Source organism: Penicillium psychrosexuale (assembly GCF_028828465.1).
Source record: "Penicillium psychrosexuale strain IBT 29551 chromosome Unknown utg000004l, whole genome shotgun sequence".
Lineage (NCBI taxonomy): Eukaryota > Fungi > Ascomycota > Eurotiomycetes > Eurotiales > Aspergillaceae > Penicillium > Penicillium psychrosexuale.
Genome location: NW_026643189.1, coordinates 6928601 through 6948330, shown reverse-complemented (window position 1 = coordinate 6948330; position 19730 = coordinate 6928601). Strand labels below are relative to the sequence as shown.

The 19730-nt window shown below is 48.9% G+C and overlaps 7 protein-coding genes across 7 annotated transcripts; 2 read left to right on the top strand and 5 right to left on the bottom strand.

Moving 5' to 3' along the window:
* Positions 1 to 402: 402 nt before the first annotated feature.
* Positions 403 to 2004, bottom strand: N7518_008474 (putative di-, tri-valent inorganic cation transporter; the record flags this gene model as incomplete). The annotated part of the gene is made up of 9 exons (XM_057189401.1): positions 403 to 687; positions 737 to 816; positions 875 to 1148; positions 1205 to 1314; positions 1361 to 1441; positions 1504 to 1651; positions 1704 to 1748; positions 1803 to 1852; positions 1884 to 2004. The coding sequence occupies 9 exons, from the start codon at positions 2002 to 2004 to the stop codon at positions 403 to 405; spliced, it is 1194 nt and encodes a 397-aa protein (XP_057041104.1).
* Positions 2005 to 2699: 695 nt separating this feature from the next.
* catA (catalase catA) lies at positions 2700 to 5010 on the bottom strand (the record flags this gene model as incomplete). Its single annotated transcript, XM_057189400.1, has 3 exons — positions 2700 to 4253; positions 4317 to 4742; positions 4813 to 5010. 3 exons carry the CDS (start codon positions 5008 to 5010, stop codon positions 2700 to 2702), a joined length of 2178 nt encoding a protein of 725 aa, XP_057041103.1.
* A 933-nt stretch (positions 5011 to 5943) lies between these two features.
* N7518_008472 (AFG1/ZapE family ATPase) lies at positions 5944 to 7792 on the bottom strand (the record flags this gene model as incomplete). Its single annotated transcript, XM_057189399.1, has 4 exons — positions 5944 to 6294; positions 6362 to 6878; positions 6939 to 7392; positions 7450 to 7792. 4 exons carry the CDS (start codon positions 7790 to 7792, stop codon positions 5944 to 5946), a joined length of 1665 nt encoding a protein of 554 aa, XP_057041102.1.
* Positions 7793 to 8709: 917 nt separating this feature from the next.
* Positions 8710 to 10691, bottom strand: N7518_008471 (phosphatidylinositol-3-phosphate-binding protein BEM1; the record flags this gene model as incomplete). The annotated part of the gene is made up of 3 exons (XM_057189398.1): positions 8710 to 10389; positions 10511 to 10606; positions 10686 to 10691. 3 exons carry the CDS (start codon positions 10689 to 10691, stop codon positions 8710 to 8712), a joined length of 1782 nt encoding a protein of 593 aa, XP_057041101.1.
* Positions 10692 to 12207: 1516 nt separating this feature from the next.
* N7518_008470 (uncharacterized protein) lies at positions 12208 to 13858 on the bottom strand (the record flags this gene model as incomplete). Its single annotated transcript, XM_057189397.1, has 3 exons — positions 12208 to 12421; positions 12480 to 13725; positions 13789 to 13858. 3 exons carry the CDS (start codon positions 13856 to 13858, stop codon positions 12208 to 12210), a joined length of 1530 nt encoding a protein of 509 aa, XP_057041100.1.
* A 367-nt stretch (positions 13859 to 14225) lies between these two features.
* N7518_008469 (ESCRT-II subunit protein VPS36) lies at positions 14226 to 16200 on the top strand (the record flags this gene model as incomplete). Its single annotated transcript, XM_057189396.1, has 3 exons — positions 14226 to 14326; positions 14379 to 14514; positions 14587 to 16200. 3 exons carry the CDS (start codon positions 14226 to 14228, stop codon positions 16198 to 16200), a joined length of 1851 nt encoding a protein of 616 aa, XP_057041099.1.
* A 704-nt stretch (positions 16201 to 16904) lies between these two features.
* N7518_008468 (uncharacterized protein) lies at positions 16905 to 17521 on the top strand (the record flags this gene model as incomplete). The annotated part of the gene is made up of 3 exons (XM_057189395.1): positions 16905 to 17069; positions 17122 to 17271; positions 17414 to 17521. 3 exons carry the CDS (start codon positions 16905 to 16907, stop codon positions 17519 to 17521), a joined length of 423 nt encoding a protein of 140 aa, XP_057041098.1.
* Between the last annotated feature and the right edge of the window lie 2209 nt (positions 17522 to 19730).

Genomic DNA, 19730 nt, shown 5'->3' with positions numbered 1-19730 from the left:
TTGCTTATAATGTCCAGGAAGATAATTCAGAGACCATTGAGCGTGTGCTGTCCTTCTTTCTAAAATAGCGATACCTGGAGTATATAGGAATTGCCACAAGATCCTCCCTTGCTCTTTCATGCTCAATCCTAGACTGTCAAACTCCTCTCTACTACTTCTTCCTAAAAGTACCAATAGATATTATTCAATTAAATAAAGTAAAAATAAAAAAGAGAAAAATAAAAAGAAACCTCTCCCTCGGGGAATCGAACCCCGGTCTCCCGCGCTTATCGGTTTTAATGACAAGCGGAAATCATCACCACTAGACCAAGGAAGAATGCGATGGCCGAGTTACTGCTCGGCCACTTGGCTGGTTGATATCCAAAACTTGACCATCTTGACATCATGGCAATAGATCTCGGTCTATCCACAACAAGTCAACCGTTCGCAGAGAGTCCCGCAAATGACCTGGCACCGGAAAGACTCCTGGGAAACCCCATCTTCTTGCGAATCAACTGCATCCGACAGTTCGGGCTGCAGTGTAATGGAGTGGATTCCATAGGCGTGGAAACACTCGTTGATCACGCGCGCTGTCTTCATGAAGTCCTCGACCGAGTCCTCAGACACCACGACGTGCACTGAGGCGAGGGTTTTTTGTTGGTTGAGGCGCCAGATGTGGAGTTCGTGGATTGAATTGATGCCCTTGATCTAGTGATTGTTAGGAATGAAAGAAATAGAAGATGAAAGGCGGAAATACCTTTTCTAGGTCGTGCTTGACATCGCACATGTCAACCCCTGTGGGCACGCTCTCTAGCAGGATCATCCCAGCCCGGCGCACTGGAGAGTGTCAGCTTCGCTATTCCTTTTCAACCATTCATGCTTGTACCACACTTACTCAGAGGGAAGGACGACAGAATAATGAGGATGGCAATGAACATGCTCACACCGGGATCCGCATAGTATCGGCCGGCATAGGGTGCAGCGAGCCAGATGACTAGACCGGCCGCCATGACACCCAAGTTATTGATTGCATCGCCGATAACGTGGATCATCACTCCCATCATGCCCAAATCACCGTGGTCGTGGCCGCCATGACCATGGCTTTGGCCGTGGCCGCCTGAGTCTGCACAGCGATGTTTTTCGAAATGAAAATGCTTGTGATCGTCATGCTAAGCTGTGTCAGTCGGTCTCCATTAATTGGACCGCTCAATTTGTTGCAGCTTACCTTGGTGCTGGAATCAAGGTATTCCTCGTCGAGGTGAAGAACCGGTGTCTCAATTGTGGGTGATAGACTATGGTCATGACTGTGTTCATGTCCATGATCATGTCCATGTTCTGGGTACTGTTAGCATGGTACTAACAATGACCCCACGAACCCTACCGTGAAGGAAGACTACGCTAATAATATTCAGGCCCAATCCGATACACCCAATGATGAACATCAGCTTGGGGTCGTGGATATCTAGACGCACCGTCAGTCATAATCAAACGAGATCAACATCCAGTCTGGGCGATTGCACCCACGTTGTAGAGCAATAAATCGCTCAATGGACTGTAAAAATATACTAATACCCAGTCCAAGCAGAAGAACACCATTGAAAAAGGCACCGAGCAGTTGCGCCCGCTGCCAACCAAAAGTAAGCTCCTTAGGCGAGTCACTGCGCTCGGATTTCTATATTTCACATCAGCATGACCACCACACCGACGGCCAAACCAGACTGTACCTTCAATGCAACAAGAGCAATAATAAACCCAACTAAGTCATTCAGCTGCAATATATGTTAGCCAACACAATATCCAACTCCACACCCAAAAACGCTTACATAGTGGAAAGCATCTGCAATCAGAGCAATAGAGTGGGTATAGAAGCCCACTAGCCCGGTATCAGCACATCGATATCATACCAAGACCACTACCACAGAAACCAAGAAAGGGCAACCGACGCGAAATCTCAGCTAGAAAGAAACATGTCGATATGCCAATCACAACGCTTAGCCGTGTCGAGCGTGATAGATGAAGAACCATGACTGCGGAGATCCAATATCAAAAATATAATGGAACAAGAATCCAGAAACATAGCTTGTTATTTACGAAAGGACATCATGAATACTTCTGCCTTCCAGAGTCTCTTGGTTCAGAAAGCGGCTGGTCCGATATTCCTGCCGTGTAACTTCCGTCTTGAAATGTGACCAGTAGCCCTGACCCCTATGAGATATGGGGATGTGGTATGCGGGAGGCTGAGTATGACGGAGGGTTTTGGGTTTATCTAGTTTCAATTGTTCGGTGTCTCTATAATGGTGGTATATCATTGCTAATGGCGGTTGGGGTATGTTATATGGGAAGAGTTAGGGTTCGGCACAGGCGCAGGCACAGGCACCAAGTGCTAGCGCTACATTGGCCTAAAAGATTCTGGCAGAGGACCTTGAGAGCATGGAAGCTTGCAGAAACATATTTCCTCCAGCCCTACATGAGCTTGTGATTCGGTTTGTGTATTGTAGATCAGCCGATGAAGAATGTAGGCTGGCCACCTACATACGCAGTGTATCATACCCATAGCATCTGAATGTGAGATCCACCGATACGGCCTTGAATTCGTGAGACTTTTACCAAATTTGATTAAATTTAAGAAATATGAAATGACTTGAACTCTCATTAAACCAAAAAAAGTTCATACAATTTTGATGGTCACATATCCAATTCGTTTCACATGCAACACCGACTTAAGCAGCAATCTGATCAGAAAGTCCATCCAGCTCACGCGCCCAGTTGCGGTGTTGAGAAACATGCCAAATAAACTGCTCAGCTAGACCCTTCGAATCGGGCGCGACCGTGCCAACCTTCAACAACGAAACGGCATCTCCATGGCCCGTAACAACACCATACGACTCCTTCAGCGGAGAACCACTCTTCGCAACCTCGACCTCAGAAAGCCCGATCTGCTGCTCAATAAACGGCACAGCCTCGTTAGCGCCAGCAATAGCCTTAAGATGAGCGAAAGACTCGGAAATCCAGTGCTTGAATACGCCATTCTTCGACAGCGCCTGGATATGCTTTCCGCCAGGCACGTAGACCGCGTCGAACAGCGTCGACCGCATTCCAGAATAGAAGTGGTCAGGAATAACCTTCTGCCCAGACTCGGCAGTCACACCCTGGCGCTGCGTACCGACTGTGATAACAAACGCGCCGCGCTCCTTGAGCACTTCCTTCATTGTGGTATACTGGTTGAAGTCGAAGCCGTCAGCAATCAGGATGGCGATGCGACGCGTCGCAATGATGGGTTTCTCCGGCATGAATTCAAGCTGGCTCAGACCCTTGGCTTTGATACCCCTGTTTTCCTTGGAGGGTTTGACGGGTGCGTCGCCACCGACATTCTTCGCGACGGTCTTGGCTAGGTCTAGATCGATGGCTGTTAGACGTTCTGACATGCGCTTGTAGACGACGGGGTCGTCGCAGTGGTCTAGCTCGAATGAGAATGCCTTGGCCACATGCATCTTCTCAATTGGTGAGAGCGAGTTGTAGAACACCTGCGGCTGGTTGAAGTGCTCCTTGAACTTCTCTGACAGCGCGCGCTTCTTTGCGCCCTGCGGTTTTGCCGGGTAGCTGACGAAGCCGCCCTGCTCTGCGGTCGCGGGTGGATTCGCAGAGAACCGGTTCGGCCAGTAGTTCACCTTGCTCTTAGTGATGCGATGTCTGCCCTGGCCGTCGCGGTTGACCAGGTTCATATATGGACATACTGGCCGGTTGATAGGCAGCTCCTCCCAATTCGGTCCGAGCCGCGAAATCTGCGTGTCGAAGTATGAGAAGTTGCGGCCTTGAAGCAGAGGATCGTCGGAGAAGTCGATGCCTGGCACAATGTGACTCGTGCAGAATGCGACCTGCTCGGTCTGAGGGAAGAACTCGTCGATGTTACGGTTAACTTCCATCTCGCCGATGTAGCGGATAGGCACGAGCTCTTCGGGCCAGACCTTCGTGGCGTCGAGAGGGTCGAACTCGAAGCTGTCGGCCTTCTCTTCGGGGATGAGTTGCAGGCCGAACTTCCAGCGTGGGAAGTGTCCTGCCTCGATCGCCTCCATTAAGTCTTTCCGGTGGAAGTCGGGATCCTGGCCGCCGATCTTCAACGCCTCATCCCAGACGAGAGAGTGCACGCCCAGCTCTGGAGTGAAGTGGAACTTGACGAAATGACGCTTGCCGGCCTTGTTAATCAAGGAATAGGTATTCACGCCGAATCCCTGCATCATGCGGAGAGACCGCGGAATAGCTCTATCGGACATAATCTATCACGAACCGCATCAGCAATCAGGTATCGACCCACAACCCAAATAGGGAGAAATACTAACCCACTGGTTCATATGCGTAGCCTCCGAATGCAGATACTGGAAATCCCAGAAATTATTATGCGCACTCTGACCCTGCGGCACCTCATTATGCGGCTCAGGCTTAACAGAATGAATAACATCAGGGAACTTGATCGAGTCCTGAATAAAGAAAACAGGAATGTTATTCCCGACGATATCCCAGTTTCCCTCCGCGGTATACATCTTGACAGCGAACCCGCGCACATCGCGCACCGTATCCGCACTGCCCCTGCTACCCTGCACAGTCGAGAACCGCACGAACAGCGGCGTCTCCCGCTTTGTATCAGTCAGTATTCCCGCAGTTGTTACGTCCTCGGCGCTCTCGAATAGCTTGAACGTGCCGAAGGCGCCGCTTCCGCGCGCATGTACTACTCTCTCTGGAATGCGTTCGTGGTCGAAGCGCGTTATCTATTGTTTGTTGGTTAGTTTGCTTAGATATATATTGGTATATGTGTGGATGAATGTGAGTTGTAGATACCTTCTCGCGGGCGATTTGATCTTCCAGGAGTGAGGGCCCAAGATTCTTTTCGTCTACGATACGGAGCCATTGGTCTGGGTTGGAGATTTTGACGCCATTGTCAGTTGTCATGTGCTGCTTGTCGTTGACTTCGATGGTGTCCTTTTGTAGATCGGCAAATTTGCCGTCTGCAGTCTTGGAGTGTGACTTTGCTGCCATAATATGTGTGGTTGATATCAATGATACCAGAGAAAGGGAGGAAACAGTAAACGAAGCAAAGGTTAGGCTGAATATTCCGCTTTATATATCAAAATCAAGCTGGTCATCGTGCAATTCCCTAGGTGCGACGTCAATGATGTAATTCCCCGTTGCATATCCCGAAGTCCATCTACCAACGAAATGAAGTCGTATAATTACAAAGCGGAAAGTCGATTGCCCAAGCCAAAGTTTAACCAGGATGGAATAACCGCTTTGCAAGAATGACCAAAGTATGACCTACCACCCATACCCTAACCTAACGCCCGGGCACTTTACCAACCAATGCCGACAGGAAAACCTGTAATGGAGCAGAATAGACAAGAAACATTGCGAATTGCTCCCATTTCATTCGCGGGGCAGTTTCCTGCAATCCCATGGAGGTGGAGCCATAGTTCGGTAACCTTTGCCTGTGTTGCCTGGGTGGTCGATCATGGGGGTTCCATAGGCAATACAAGGTATTGGCACTGGGATGGTGGGGTCATGCTGATTGCAGGCCGATGACGTGAATTTATGCCTGGATTCGGGCTTCGAATTTATTAGGGATCTTGAAATATCATACAGAACTTGTCCACGGATGCGACGTGACGTCACCTGATATCAGGGTGGAAAACATGTCCGAGCATCTCCAAATTCCAATATATGAGGGATTGAGCTGACAGTCGAAATAAGGAGATTTATGTCCCGAATATATGTAGGTTCAAGTTGAGGAGCAGAATAAATTCAATCCATAGGGATAATTCATAATTGAAAGAAGAGTTATGCTATTTACACCAAACTCGATCTATGTGCACAGGTATCTCTACAGCACAGTGTAGCGTGTGAACAAAACAAAAGGCAAGAACCAAAGGCAAGAGGACAAAGGCAAGAGGACAAAGGCAAGAGGACAAGCATAATCTACATATTATCCTCACTCCAATGACTCCTCGTCTTTTGCCAAGCGTCCCGATCCTCCTTATTCTGCGCAGGAGTCCTTTCAAGCGCCGATCCGCGCTCCACCCACTCCTTACTTCCCATCTCAGAAAGACGGGAAAGCGCACGCGCAAACGCAAACCGCTCCTCGTCACCACTGAAAATAGACGTGCTCTTCAGCGTTTGCACAGACATACCAAGGTCGTCCATTAGGTTGCGCATTGCATCGGAGAGATCTGAGTGGTCGCCACCGTCACCTTTAGAGCCTTTCTTCGTATCAGGTTCGGACATGAAAAGGTCTGCTAAGGGTACTTCGGTCGTGAGAACTAATTTGGCCTGTTGAAGGGGGTTGTTAGTTGACTGCACGGTAAAAAGGTAAACAGGAACGTTGCTCGTTACTCACCCGGCTCTCATATACCGCATCAATAAAGGTAATAAAACGCCTCGCCAGATCACGTTGGGTATAGTTCATTCTTGGAACGTCTGTGACAATGAATGCATTGTAATGCCGGACGAGCTCGAGGTAGTCGGCTGCACCCGTGGCCGCGCCGATAAGCTCCTGGAAGGTGAATTTCGCAGCCTTGCCGCTAGCACAGGGAACATTGATTTCGCGGCCCCAGACAACTTGCGAGTCTGCATGCGGGGGGTCATCGATAGGGTCACCCAGGAACTCGAACCACTTCTGCGCGTGCTGCTGTGCGGCCTCGCCCAGCGGATGGTAATAGACGGCAGCTGGGGGCCGAGGGATTTTGCGGTAATCTGTTGGGGAATTGAGGTTGATGACGTGTAGGTCGGCCTTGAGCAGGTTGATGCATGGGATGAAGGATTCGCGCTGAATGCCGTTTTTGTATAGGTCGTCTGGATGGCGGTTGGATGTGGTGACGAGAACAACGCCGTGGGACATGAGGTGCTCAAGAAGCCTGGTTGGCAAATCATCAGCTGGGTTATTGAATGGCCCCATCCGGGAATCGAACACTTACTGTCGCAGTATCATAGCATCGGCTACATCCGTACACTGGAACTCGTCAAAGCAAAGCACGCCTGAGAGCTCGGCAATATCGGCCGCAACCATCGGCAGTGCATCGAAGTCATTTCCATACTTCATCTTCACTACGTGCATGCGCTTATGTACATCCTGCATGAAGTTGTGAAAGTGAATGCGCGTCTTACTCTTGATGTTCGGCGGTAGCGTATCGAAGAACAGATCCATCAACATCGTCTTACCGCACCCGACATCGCCATACATGTACAGTCCCTTCGGAAGGTTATCGGGGACAGCGGACTTTTCGTGCTTCTTCACGCCACCGCCGAACAAAGACCCGAAGAAAGATGACGTTGCCTTAGGGTGCAGAGACTCGGGCTCTGGGTGAACAACTTTAGGCTGGTGGTAATCTTTGAGTGCCTCGAAGAGGTCCTGTAGATTTTGGATGATCCCTATAGCATCGGCGCATGTCAGCTTGAATCTGTGCGCCAGAGTTGATCACAACTTACCTCTCTGATATTCGTCATCCCTCAGTCTCCCATCCCGCACACGCACTTCATATTCCCTCATGGGCCCATCCTGCGGCGCAGCAGCGGTCTTCTTCTCGCCGTCCGAGACTGTAGCCAGACCTCGGCCCTTTGGTGACTGAATCGCCGGCTGGGAGCGGATCCTCTCCGGAGAGACATATACCAACGGAGATCGACTCGGCCGCCGTAATGTATCGAGTGCCCTCTGCTCTGTGGCATAGGATCTACGAGCGGCACCTCGCAACATTGTAGGGCGGAGGCCCCGAGGCGCCCGCAGCGCGTTCGGGAAACATTCCGCGCATAGCTTTGCCGATGGGCGGCTCATTGGCGGGTTTTTTGGAAGTTATATTTGCGGGTGCGACGGTGGACTAGAGGTCGGGTTTCCCTGGCGGAGAGCGGTTGCGATGCGAAGGCGTAAAACCGAGGTATTGTATTGTAGGCAAGGATTTGTTTTTCCTCCGGATAACTCTGGAGTGGTGGCGGGTCCTCGTAAGCCAAAGGCCCGGGCTAAAGATACCGAATTACAACAGGCACAGAAAACATATATACAGCTCCTGCAGCTCTGGGACTGACGGTGAAAACTTGTAGCGGACCACCAAGATTAACATTCCTAGAATCGAACCTTGGAAAATCAGGACAAAGATCAAGTCAGCAAGTCACGTGACACTCTATCATGGCGGCATCTCTACCCGAACGCTTCTAATATTCTCTAATAATGTATATCAACATTTATAGCTGGTGCAAAAAGAGCTGTGAGATACCACGGTTGAGCCGCTCTCATATGAAAAAGGCCTCCCCGGTATACGCACGAGAAGTAAGAAAAATATGTACACAACACAGAAGCAGGCAGACCGGGGTATGATCCTGAATAGGATGAGATGTAGATCTGATGCGAAATTGACGCAGAAATAGAAGAAAGCTCATAATGCCACATCGCAGGAACAAGAAATAGAAAGAAAAAGAAAACAGGCAGATAGAAAGGAAACCGTGCCATACATCTCGCATCAGATTCGTTAAATCACGATCTCGCCCTCATGGACTATGTGAAATCGCTGAAAGAACTGATGATCAGTTTGAAAAAGAAGAAAAAAAATCAAAGAATAACCATGCGTCATTCAAAAACTCCAATGCACCAACCTTACTCGTGGCAAACATTAATATGAGGTTGACAATAAATAACCTCGTCGATGAAATCAAGGGCAAGTCTATTGACCGCAACACCAGGAAAGAAGTGAGTGCTTTTTATGCGACGCTGACAAAGAGGGTCAGCTTGATGTTCCGTTGCATGGCATTCTCCAGGTCCTGATCAGTATAGAGATCGATATAGGAGCCGGAGGATTCGTCACGGTACTGCACAACGATATCGTCCTGAATCTTCAACCGGTCGCATAGCTTGTCCTTGAGGTGCTGCATGCTCACACCCGATGGGATGCGGATCGCAATAAGGTCATCCTGGAAGAACACCTTGACCTTCATCGCGCTGTTGGCCGATGCGCTAGAAGCTTGGGTGATAGAGCTAGGTTGGCGGTTCATGGGCGGCGGGCCACCATTGGCGTAGGGCGTGGGTGCTGGGGCGCGCTGCTGGGATACCCGCTCGGTGGATGCATTGATTTGCTGCTGCGAAGACTGGCGCGACACGGTTTGTTGGGGATCCACGACGGAGTGCTGAGATCCACCCGAGAACCGGGCATCCTCGCCGAACGCATTGGGATCGATTTCGAAGTCTCCTTCTCGGGGCGAGAAGAGTTCGCGCACGAGTTCACAGCGCGAAATATGCGGGGGCATAGACAGGAGCTTCTTGATGTATTCGTCCAGGTTCTGTCGTCGGCCGTTGGAAATCGCATCCGTCACGTGGGTAACAGGGCCTGGCATGAAAGGGAGGGTTCGCCCACGGCCACGGTTGCCAGCTTCATCTTCGAATTGGGTCAGTAGGGCGATCTGGAAGTCGTAGAAATCGTGGTAGTAACGCGACAGCTCCCAGCAGCGACCGTCTTCCATCTTCGCCTCGATGATGTACCAATACTTGTCGTTATCGAAACAGTAGCGCGGAATATAGGCGGAGACGGGGACGAGAAGTTGGCTCTGTTGCGATGTGGGCACTTGCGACAAAGTTCCCTTGCTGGCGTTACGTTGGTGCTCCTGCTCATCATCGGTTAGTAATCGCAAATGGGAACCAGAAAGTTTGCATACATAAACATTGTCATTTTGACTCATTTGACTCTGGTGGCCCATGGACATCTTATCCATGCCCGAGGTGACAGCCGTCATATTGCCCCCACCGTGACCAGGGTCAATTTTGCCCAGTGTAATACTGCTGTTTTTGTATTCCGCCGTCATTTTCTTCCACTCCTCAACCTTGGGAACACCGGCGCGTCGCACCGCGTCAAGAGGGTCGGCCACAGCCTGTCCGCTTTGCATATCACGTAACTCGATGAAAGAAACGGGAATTAGACCTGGGCCGCCGAGACGACCGATTGGTTTTGCGACAAACCACTCCGGGTTAGATTGGGCGATGACGATAATGGCCTCGCCAGCCTTCGCGTCCAATTCATCGGGTCGCTCCGCTTGGAAATCGTACTGGACAACTCCGTAGACCATAGCGCCTTGACCCTTGAGTGCAGACATTCTGAATGCGCCGTTCTTGGTGGTGGAAGAATCTTGGGAAAGACCGCGGTCGGAGAATCCTGAGTCGTGGTGGTCCTTGGACAGGTCGCCGGAACCCCCACTATCCCTCTCGTTTTTGCCGATAACCTCAAAAAAGGAGACGGGCACAAGCCCCCTAGCACTAGGGATCAGCGGATTGCACGCTTCGTACCAATCCGAATCGTCCTCCCTGCTGATAACGTGAAAGAAATCTCCCTTGCTGAATGCCAATTCCTGCGAGGTCCCCTCCGGTTGGTAGTCGTAAAGCGCTTTGATTACCTGGGAAATGCGGTCAGCCACTGCCAAGAACGAGTCGGAAGTGGGACAAGGAGGGGCGAGGGGTCAAAGAAAGCGGCGAATTTCAACGCAACTGGCGAACTTGCGCAAGGACGCAACTCACTTTTTTCGGGGGTAGAATCGCAATAGCGGACTTGGGTGTAATAGAGATATGATGGGGTTTGGGATCTTTCTCCCCCTTCAGAGATCGTCTAAAGGCCTTGGAATTTGATTTTTTTTTAGAAACCGGATTAATTAAACACGATACCAGGTAATACTGCGGAACGAGGGAAACTCACCTTCATGGTAAAAGAGGGCAAAGGGATTCAAGGAGAGATGCAAAGAGGAGGAAAGGAGGAGCAAGGCCTAGTCAAATGCCCAGGTGTATATACCTTGACCAGCGTAATCCGTATTGCGGTTCCAACCACGCGGCTTGGATGATTGCCAGGGGGGCCCGCTTTTTGCTTTTTTGCTTTCTTTGGGGATCTTCTGATGTTCTTGAGGGTATTCTGGGTATTTCAGGATCTATACGGAGTACTCCATATGCATGTAGTCTTTGATCTTTATCTGCAATCTCGTATGGTCATGTCAATACAGGATAACGCCAACCCTGAACCTTGGGTTGAGCCTCGGTGTATACATATTTACATCGTCAGGTGTCGTACCTAGAACCATTAGAATGTATTCGCCAGCTCTAGTATTTATTTATTATTATTGCCGTTGGGCAGACAAATGATAATCCACCATCGGCGGCTAGTGTAATTGAATCACACCCTACTAGACTAAATGCGATTCTGTCCGAGTCTCCCCATTTGTCATCTCCCATAGGTACCCGTGGGACCTTGACTAGTACGAGACATACATATATTATTGTACATGGTAATTGTACATGCATATATCCATCTTACCTATATAGGTAGATACAGAGTTATACATACAGGTAAATATGTACTAGAAAGGGTAGGTACACAGAACGAGAAAGAAGAAAAAGAAGGATCTTTGCCCCTCATTTCCCCACTTGTAACCATGGTTGACCTACAAAGTTTACCTCTACCGTGGATTTTGGTGTTGTCTCCCATTGGAAGCCGTTCCGATCTTTCTATTTTAATGATTTTTCAGGAAATTAATTTAGGCTGGATATGTACGGAGCACCTACCTACATACCCCACCGAACAAAGAAAATGGATATGAAAAATGTATCAGAAACAAAGGGCCTAGATTGGGGGCTTAATTCCCTAATATTAAAAAATTTAGATTTCCGGGGCGAATGCGCGGCTCCTGCAATCTGCCGACTGTATCCGTATGAGGATACTCCGTACTCCGTACTTTCCTCTCGAATATTAGATACAAGGATGAAAAGTTAAAACAATTATGATCGAGGCACTGGCAAGCTGAAGAAACTCTGTTCAATGTCGATCATTGGCCACATCTACATCTAGTAATCTACCCTACGAAGTACGTGCTTGGCAGGTTCCCGCACAAAAAAGGTCTCGACCAGAGTTGCTCACTCGCCTCACGTGGATCATATCTCACTTCCTAATACTACCGTGATATGCAATTGAAGGGGAGTGTTGATATACCAGGCAAAACTGTGCATATGGAATAAGTACTGGATAGATTGGATATTATAGGTATTTACTATGTCAATGTGCAATCGACTCTCGAAAGGTTATGTTGTATCCATGTGCACGTATGTGGTGAACGCCTTCCCGCTTTTGAAGATACGCCAAAATCAAAAAAAAAAAAATGAGAAAATGGCTTTGACTGAGATCCAATGGTTTAATCCTCGCCGCAAGAAAGAGATGGAAAATGAGAACTTGGTTAGATCTGGCCTTTGATATCGACGATACGGTGTGCCGCTTCTTTGGCTTGATCGAACAGCGTGCCTGCTTTGCCTGTCAACAGCCTTACAGCGCCGTCCCTCTCCGCCAGCAGTTCTTCGGAGGAGTTGTCTAGAACAAAACGTGCAGTCTGCTCATCAGACTCAAATCCAAGCTCTTCTGTGATAAATCGGATGTTGACATCTGGTTTGTATCTACGATAAAAGGTCAGCGAGAATTCTCAAACAGAACAGGGGAAATCAAGAGACTCACGCTTTACACATGGTTGCAAGAGCACTCAACCGCTCACGATCGACAAACATGTCCATGAGGTAGGCTCCCATATTCGGCGTATTAAGGTATAGCTGGAAGAAACGATGGTAATTCCCGAGTGCAAGGGCAGAGCGAACATTCAGAGCATGTTTCACGGCCGTGTCTTTCTTATCTTCTGCAGTTACGTCGGCTAATGCGTCGTTCATCGCCGTCCAGTTCCGTGTGTAAATGAAATAGAGAATACGATAGGCCTTGAATTCCGTCGGGTGTCCTCCCAGATGCTGCGCATACAGCACTCGTAGCTGGGTCTGGCACTGGTTGTACTCACCAAGATCCCCTTTTTCCAAGGCGATGCGGGCGTGGATTTCGTAGACGACGACAGTGAATTCATTTCGGATGCGCTGAACCGTTAGGTCTTGACGCAAAGACTTAAACTGGTCACAAATGTAACCGTAGTTGCCATTGTCCTTCCATTTTCTCTTCAATAGATCCAGGGTCTTTTGCAAAACCGGCAAAGGACGAACACTGTCCGGGTTGGGAGCAGATGTCAATCGGAAGTAGTTCTTCTCCAATGTTTGGCATCGCCCGACAACGGGGCCGTGATCCGCGTCAGCAGGACGCATCGGCAATTCTGCAGGAGAAGAAGGAGAGTTCCCGCTAGCCCCAACTCCCTCAAAACGCTTCTTCCTCATCTCCAAATTAGCTTTGGACTTACTAGACTGGTCCAGTGTTATGCGTGGTTTTTTCTCTGTGGTAGGGTGAGTAACTCGATCTTCAAAACGATTGCGGTTAGCTTTTCTCCATGGTGGCGATCCAGTTTCCGATTGGTGGCCGTCAGTTGACTTTCGCTTCCGTGTGGCATCTCCCGGAGAAGCCGGGTGGCTGGACGCCCAGTTTGAAGAGCTGGGGTTGGCCAGGATCTTGTTGCGTTCATTTTGCACCATAGTTTGGGGCAAAGGTAGCCTTTCCCAGTCGATCAATCCCAGCTTGTCATTCTGGGCCGCCTCCGTAATGACGTGCCTCAACTTCTCCTGCATTTCAGGAATGCTCACGCTTGCAACCTGATTTTCGGGAGCAAAACAGCGTTGCACATACGAGCGTACGGGTGGGGGGAACTCCACTCGCGCCCGGGCTTCTGTATCCGGTGGTGCCGACTGAGTGGGTTTGGTAGGAACTGTTCCATTTGTTGGCTTGGTATGATGGGCGAGGCTACGACGCGCTTGGACTGGAGTGTATGCTGGAGCCGCTGTTAGGTTGTTAGTCTCCTGACACCAGAGCAACGAGACTTGAGTTGAAATATTTTTCTTACCACTTGGAGGAAATGCACTAGACATTGTGCCTGGTGTGGTAGAACGCCAAGGTGGTATGCTGGAACTCATCGTAGATGCAAGATTTGAAAGAGAACAAAGAAACAAGATGTAAGAATGAAAAGAGCTACGAAGGGGCAGGACTCGAGGAACTGCTGGAAGAATCAAGTCTTGATCTTACTCCTCAGCTGGTACTGGTTTTGAGAGAAGAGAACAGTTGATGAACGTTTATTTCCAAGACGAGATGAGATGTTCACGAGCCCGGGGAGGGTGAGAGTGAAGTCCACACAGACTCGTGACGGTGAGGGATACTCGCTTACTCACCGGACTTTAGTTTGTCCGACTACGGATGCATCCCGCCTTATCGGGTTATCGTAATCGCCTTGGACATGACTCTTTATGGATCTCCTTGATGCTGGGAGCTGGTTGAACCTACTAGATGTTCTTCAAGTCGCTGGATCTGACTACTGCGCTCAGACCCTTGCTATTACCTGATGAGATCCTTCTCTTTGTCCAAGACGCGGTGGGGTTGTATGAAGGGTAAGTAGCTCATGGTGAGCTTCTGATGCGGGGTGCTGATTAGAGGCAAAAGGAAATACAAAATCCAGAATTATCAAAATGGCCATGCCTATCTCACATCTCACAGAGTGTGCTATGTTGCGGCCGAGGACCCGCGAAAGTACTCAGTGGCTATTGATCTAAAAGCAATCGATAGAGTGGAGTCTCAGGTGCGACATGCATACATCTTGCTTTCGAGGCTTTTATTTTTGGCCAATCACTAACAAACCCACGGATTCAAGGCTGGTTTCCTGAAGTCATCTCCGAAGCTCATCATATACCCGAAACCGCAGAAGAAGAAGACCGATCAGTCGAGGAGCGCAACAGCTAGCCCGACTGTAGCCCAACAATCGGCCCTTCATTCAACGCAGTCACTCTCTCACCTCCCACAGACCAACCTCTCACAGAGTTCACCATCTCCAAAGCCAATCAATGCCACTTGGATCTGTCCCATATGCTCATTCTCCAACCCAGTTCCGTCCAATTTCGACCCCGCAACGGCTAGTGCGGCTACAAATTTACCTCCTTGTCTAGCATGTGGCATCAAACCACCATTTACGACCGTTCTCAAAGCGGCGATCAGTGCTGCAACAAGCCGGGAGTCTACATTGCTGAGTTCGGTTGCATCACCAGCCACTACACGAGATACAGGCCAACCAAATGCCAATACGTCTCTATCGCCTTCTGAGCTCGGGGGAACTGTGTCTTGTAGGCGATGTACCTTTGTGAACCATCCGTCTCTTGTGGAATGCGAGATTTGTGGAGCGCCTCTATCTGCTGGCTCTTCGGCGAACGCCAATCGTGTGGACTCTCCTGCGCCGTTATTTGAGCAATCGCACATCGCGAACACGGAAATTAGTGAGAGCATTAAACTTTCATTTCGTGCAGGTGGCGATAAGACATTCCATGAAAGACTCAAGGGGGCCTTGGTTCAAAGAAAATGGCTTTTGCAAAATGCGCCCCCGGTACCTTCGCCGTCGCAAACCGCCTCTTCGCCAGCTTTACCCTCTCCTGCCGCTAGCGTTGAAAGTCCTATACCCTCGGCACCACGACATTCCGGGGTTGGTATCGCGGGGTTAGAACGCCGAGGGCTGGAAGCCCGGAGGAAAAACGAGCAGGTCATAGGGAACGCCTTTGAAGACCTGGAGGCTTTGATGGCCTCTGCCAAGCAGATCGTTGCGCTGGCCGAGACTCTGGCGCGTGAGTCTGGCATGACTACTAATGAAGGCTCTCCAGAAACCAGCGTGGTGCTATCTGAGTCCGCTGCGGCTCTCGGGATGGTGACAACTAAAGACATGCTTAGTTCTGGATCTGAAAGTCTATATTTATCAGAACTTGCGCGCGACCTAGCCGAGTATCTCACTGATGACCGAAAAGGCATTTTGCAGCGGGAAGGTGGGATTATGAGTCTAATTGATCTCTGGGCTTTGTTCAATCGGTCCCGTAATGGAGTAGAATTGACCAGTCCTTCGGAGTTTCAGAAAGCAGCGGAGCTGTGGGAGAAGCTCAAGTTACCAGTGCGTCTACGACGATTCAAAAGTGGTCTTCTTGTTGTACAGCGATATGACTGGAGTGACGAGAAGACCATTGAAAAACTCGAGGCCTGGATGGAGGAGCTCCGGCGAGTTCCCCCTGGCGATCCTGTCCCGTGGGATTGGTCTCTCTTTGGTCGGGCCGTCACTGCACAAGAAGCTGCGCATCGGTTCAAATGGAGCGTTGGGGTGGCTGCCGAAGAGCTGGAGATGGCTGAAGATCGGGGGCTTCTCTGTCGAGAAGAAGGAATTGAGGGTCTGCGCTTCTGGCGCAATCATATCTCCTCCCGTGAGTTTGACGATCTCTCCCGCCTTGTTATTTGAGGTGGTATGGTACCATAGAAATGTCTCGTTGATACGAGGGGTGATCGTGCTCTCGCCAAGAATAATAAAGTGATGCATTATTATACAACATATTTTGAGAAATACTACGGACACACTCTTCACACTCACCACTAGCTACTTCGGGTATATCCACCTGGTCGCAATTCTCAATTAGCTTGTATAAGTTAAGTATGATATCCCTAAAGTATTCTTAATACCTATTATATGACTTACGACCGCACCATGACACCATCTAAGTACCTTTCTATATTCAGAAATCATATGATCTGTCACCGTGAAGCTATATCTTAGGTTTATGCGGTGTCTCGATACCTACATAGTTCTACTCCATTAATCCACCTCGTTAATCTGAAAGTCTTCACCTTAACCTCGTATACTTGATAAGGACATATAGACATCTAAAAGAGTACTATGAGCTGGTGATCCTGGCCAGGCACCATCTATATATATAGCAGTATATACCGGCTTTAAGGCCGTGTATACGAATCTCCTTATCGGGAGTTGTGCTTTACAACATACAAGGGCGCTCAAGAGTGCTCCAGAGGGCTCCGACCTCGGGAAGTCGGTCAATGTGGGGATTTCTAATCGATAACGTCCCTGGGGCCAGATAATTTGGACTACTCTCAACAAATTCCTCTCGATTCCTATTCTGACAGAATTCATTCTCACTCACATCCTTCAAAATGTCCAAGCCAACACGTACCCCCGTTAGTACCAAGGGTGCACCCACCCCACCCCCAATCCTATCCCAGGGTATCGTCGTCGGCAACATGGTCTACTGCTCTGGTCAGTTGGGAGTAGACCCGACCACGGGTAAAATGGTGGAGGGAAGCATCCAGAACCGAACAGTATGAGAGACGCGAAGTCTGATTTGTGATATATTTTCTAACATGTGAAAAGCGACAAATCCTCCGCAACCTCAATGCAGTCCTAGAGGCTGCAGGGTCGAGTCTCCAAGATGCAGTCAAGGTCAACATCTTCCTCACCGATATGGCTGATTTCTCGGCTGTGAATGAAGTCTACGCTACTTTCTTCTCGGATCCTAAGCCGGTAAGTATTCTGTGCTCAAAAAGAACGAGATTCGAATTCCACAGAGAAAATGATCCAGTCTGGAATTCGTCTCTCTTTCTCTTATATTCTTTTCCTGAAAAAGTGGACCGTTTCTCACTGTCATTGGGCCTGGCCCTTTTAGGTGCGTACTTGCGTTGCCGTCAAGTCCCTTCCCCAGGGATCGGATGTCGAAATCGAGTGTTCTGGCCTAGTCACAAAGCCTGGCAGTGGACGCAGTTCTAGACTTTGAGCGGGACTGCAGGTGACGATGATGTGGAGAATGAATAGGGCAGACACCTCCACCTGGACTGTTTCATGGCACTTTTGGAGTCTTTTGATGGCTCAACTCGCGTCACACTCTCCACCGGAGACAAGAATCAAATGTGCGAGAGAGTCGGTCACATGATCTACGTATATTTTACAGTCTGGTTGGAAATATTACGGTATTCTTGGCATTGGGTACCTGTAACTGGTGTTCAGCACTTTTCAATAAATACAGGCTGAAACCAGGGGTGAAGGGTGGAGACTGGAACTGTAGGGCTCAGGAACAGGACTAGCGTCTACACTCGTCCATGGTACAGTTGATGAACCCCTGGAAGTTTATTGTACAACATATAAAAGGCCCTTGGAATAGATGCCGGGAGCATCCGTGGACGCTTGATATTGTTCACGTCTTCGTGATACGGAGTAGAGAGTCCTGGAGTATGTCCTAGGTCCAACAAAGAGAATGTGGCTGAGTTAACTATAATTAAACCCGTGGACCATCCATGGCTCTCACATATGCTTATATGCTCGGTCCTTTGTTCCTGCATTCCTAAAGGCTTCTCGATCTCGAGGGTGCATGAAGCCAGAAGCCCTTGAACAAAGCTAAAGAGGCAAGACCTTAGGGTAATAGGAGAGGGAAACAGATTCTAGCGATACCCTTGGCTTCGTTGATTTTACACCACTTGGCATTGGTTGGCACAATCTCAAACGCACTAGGGAATGCTGAGCACCTGAAAATGACAGCAAGAATGAGGGGAAATCGCAGCTGCCAACTCCTCCATTCCGATCGGGGCACGTGGTGTATTTTATCATTTTTAAACTTGACAGTTCAATCAGCTTCAGATATGGAGAATATGTTGTACACTACAACATCGGTATGGGCAGGTGTTTGTATCAGCTAATCTTTATTAGTCTATGGTTCTAGAGATAAAACCTTAACCTTCGATATAGTGTGAAACATTTCTTAATATACCGTCGTTCTAATAACCCAATTTTGAGTCAGGGCTCATCCCCTACTTCCATAGTGGATTGAACTAGTACTAGTGGTGTTGCACAGCATAGTTGTATAACTCGCAAGCTAGCCAAGTACGACAATTATATATGTCTCACGAGACATGGAAATGGAAGGACCAACTTGTGGCTCGTTCATCGGACAGCTCTCTTACTCCGTATGTACTCCGTACTCCGTACTTCTTAACGGCGGCTACCCACGAGATTTCTTTGTTGGGTTTAAGCCAGAAGGGGGTAGGTGTGTAAGACTGGCGAGCTTGAGCCACAACTAATGATGGTAATGTGTAATTGGGGCCACGCACGGATTCCCTCCACGCTCAGGTACGTGTGTGGGAAGGGCCCACTTAGTTGACGCCTCCGGGGCTAGACCTTGCGACGGACTGAACTTTGCTCGGAATTGTCTTTGGCCTTGGCGCCTTTTTCTCACTTTTTCCTTCTTTTATATTGTGATCCGCGGCTTAGGTGGGTTTAGCCCCGACTCAATTCGGCATTTTTTTCGTCAATGGTCTCCGGGGCTATTGATCGCCTCAAATGAAAAACGCTTTCAGATCCTAACACGGACTTTATGTCTTTTTTTGGGGGGTTTTTCGTTCGAAATTAAGTGCTGCCATTATTGTGTTACATTGCGCGAAAATAGTTTCATTCTTCGAATTTTATATGTCTACGCTATACTTCATATCTGACAGACATAAGGTATATGTGCAATATTGTATGGGTTGAGTTGGGTATGTTGATTTGCCATCTTATCATGCTTTTTGATTGTCGATCGATATTCGCAATAGCCAGTTTATGTTCCAATGTATATATTATTGTTGCACGGGTGAACGGCGTAACGGCAAAAGAGAAGAAAAGGGAAATATCGTCCGAGTACGGAGTACTTGTACATCGGTCTCTATACTGTAAATGCCGAAGAGGGCTCAGATATACTTGTACTATATACAAAGCAAAGCGGCCGTGGACCTATAGGGAACAGACTCATTCTTCCCCCATGAGCATTCATTATTGGTTTCGGTTTTCTGCATGGCGTGGGCCATCATTCCCGTTATTTACGAAATACTGACTAGACGACTCCGTACCTAAATGGCTGATATCGGCAGGTTAGTGTTTAGTATGGTTTCATATGAGGGTCTTGGAATATGTTTGACTTCAGAGGTTCCAAATGGGTTATAAATAGGTATAAATAT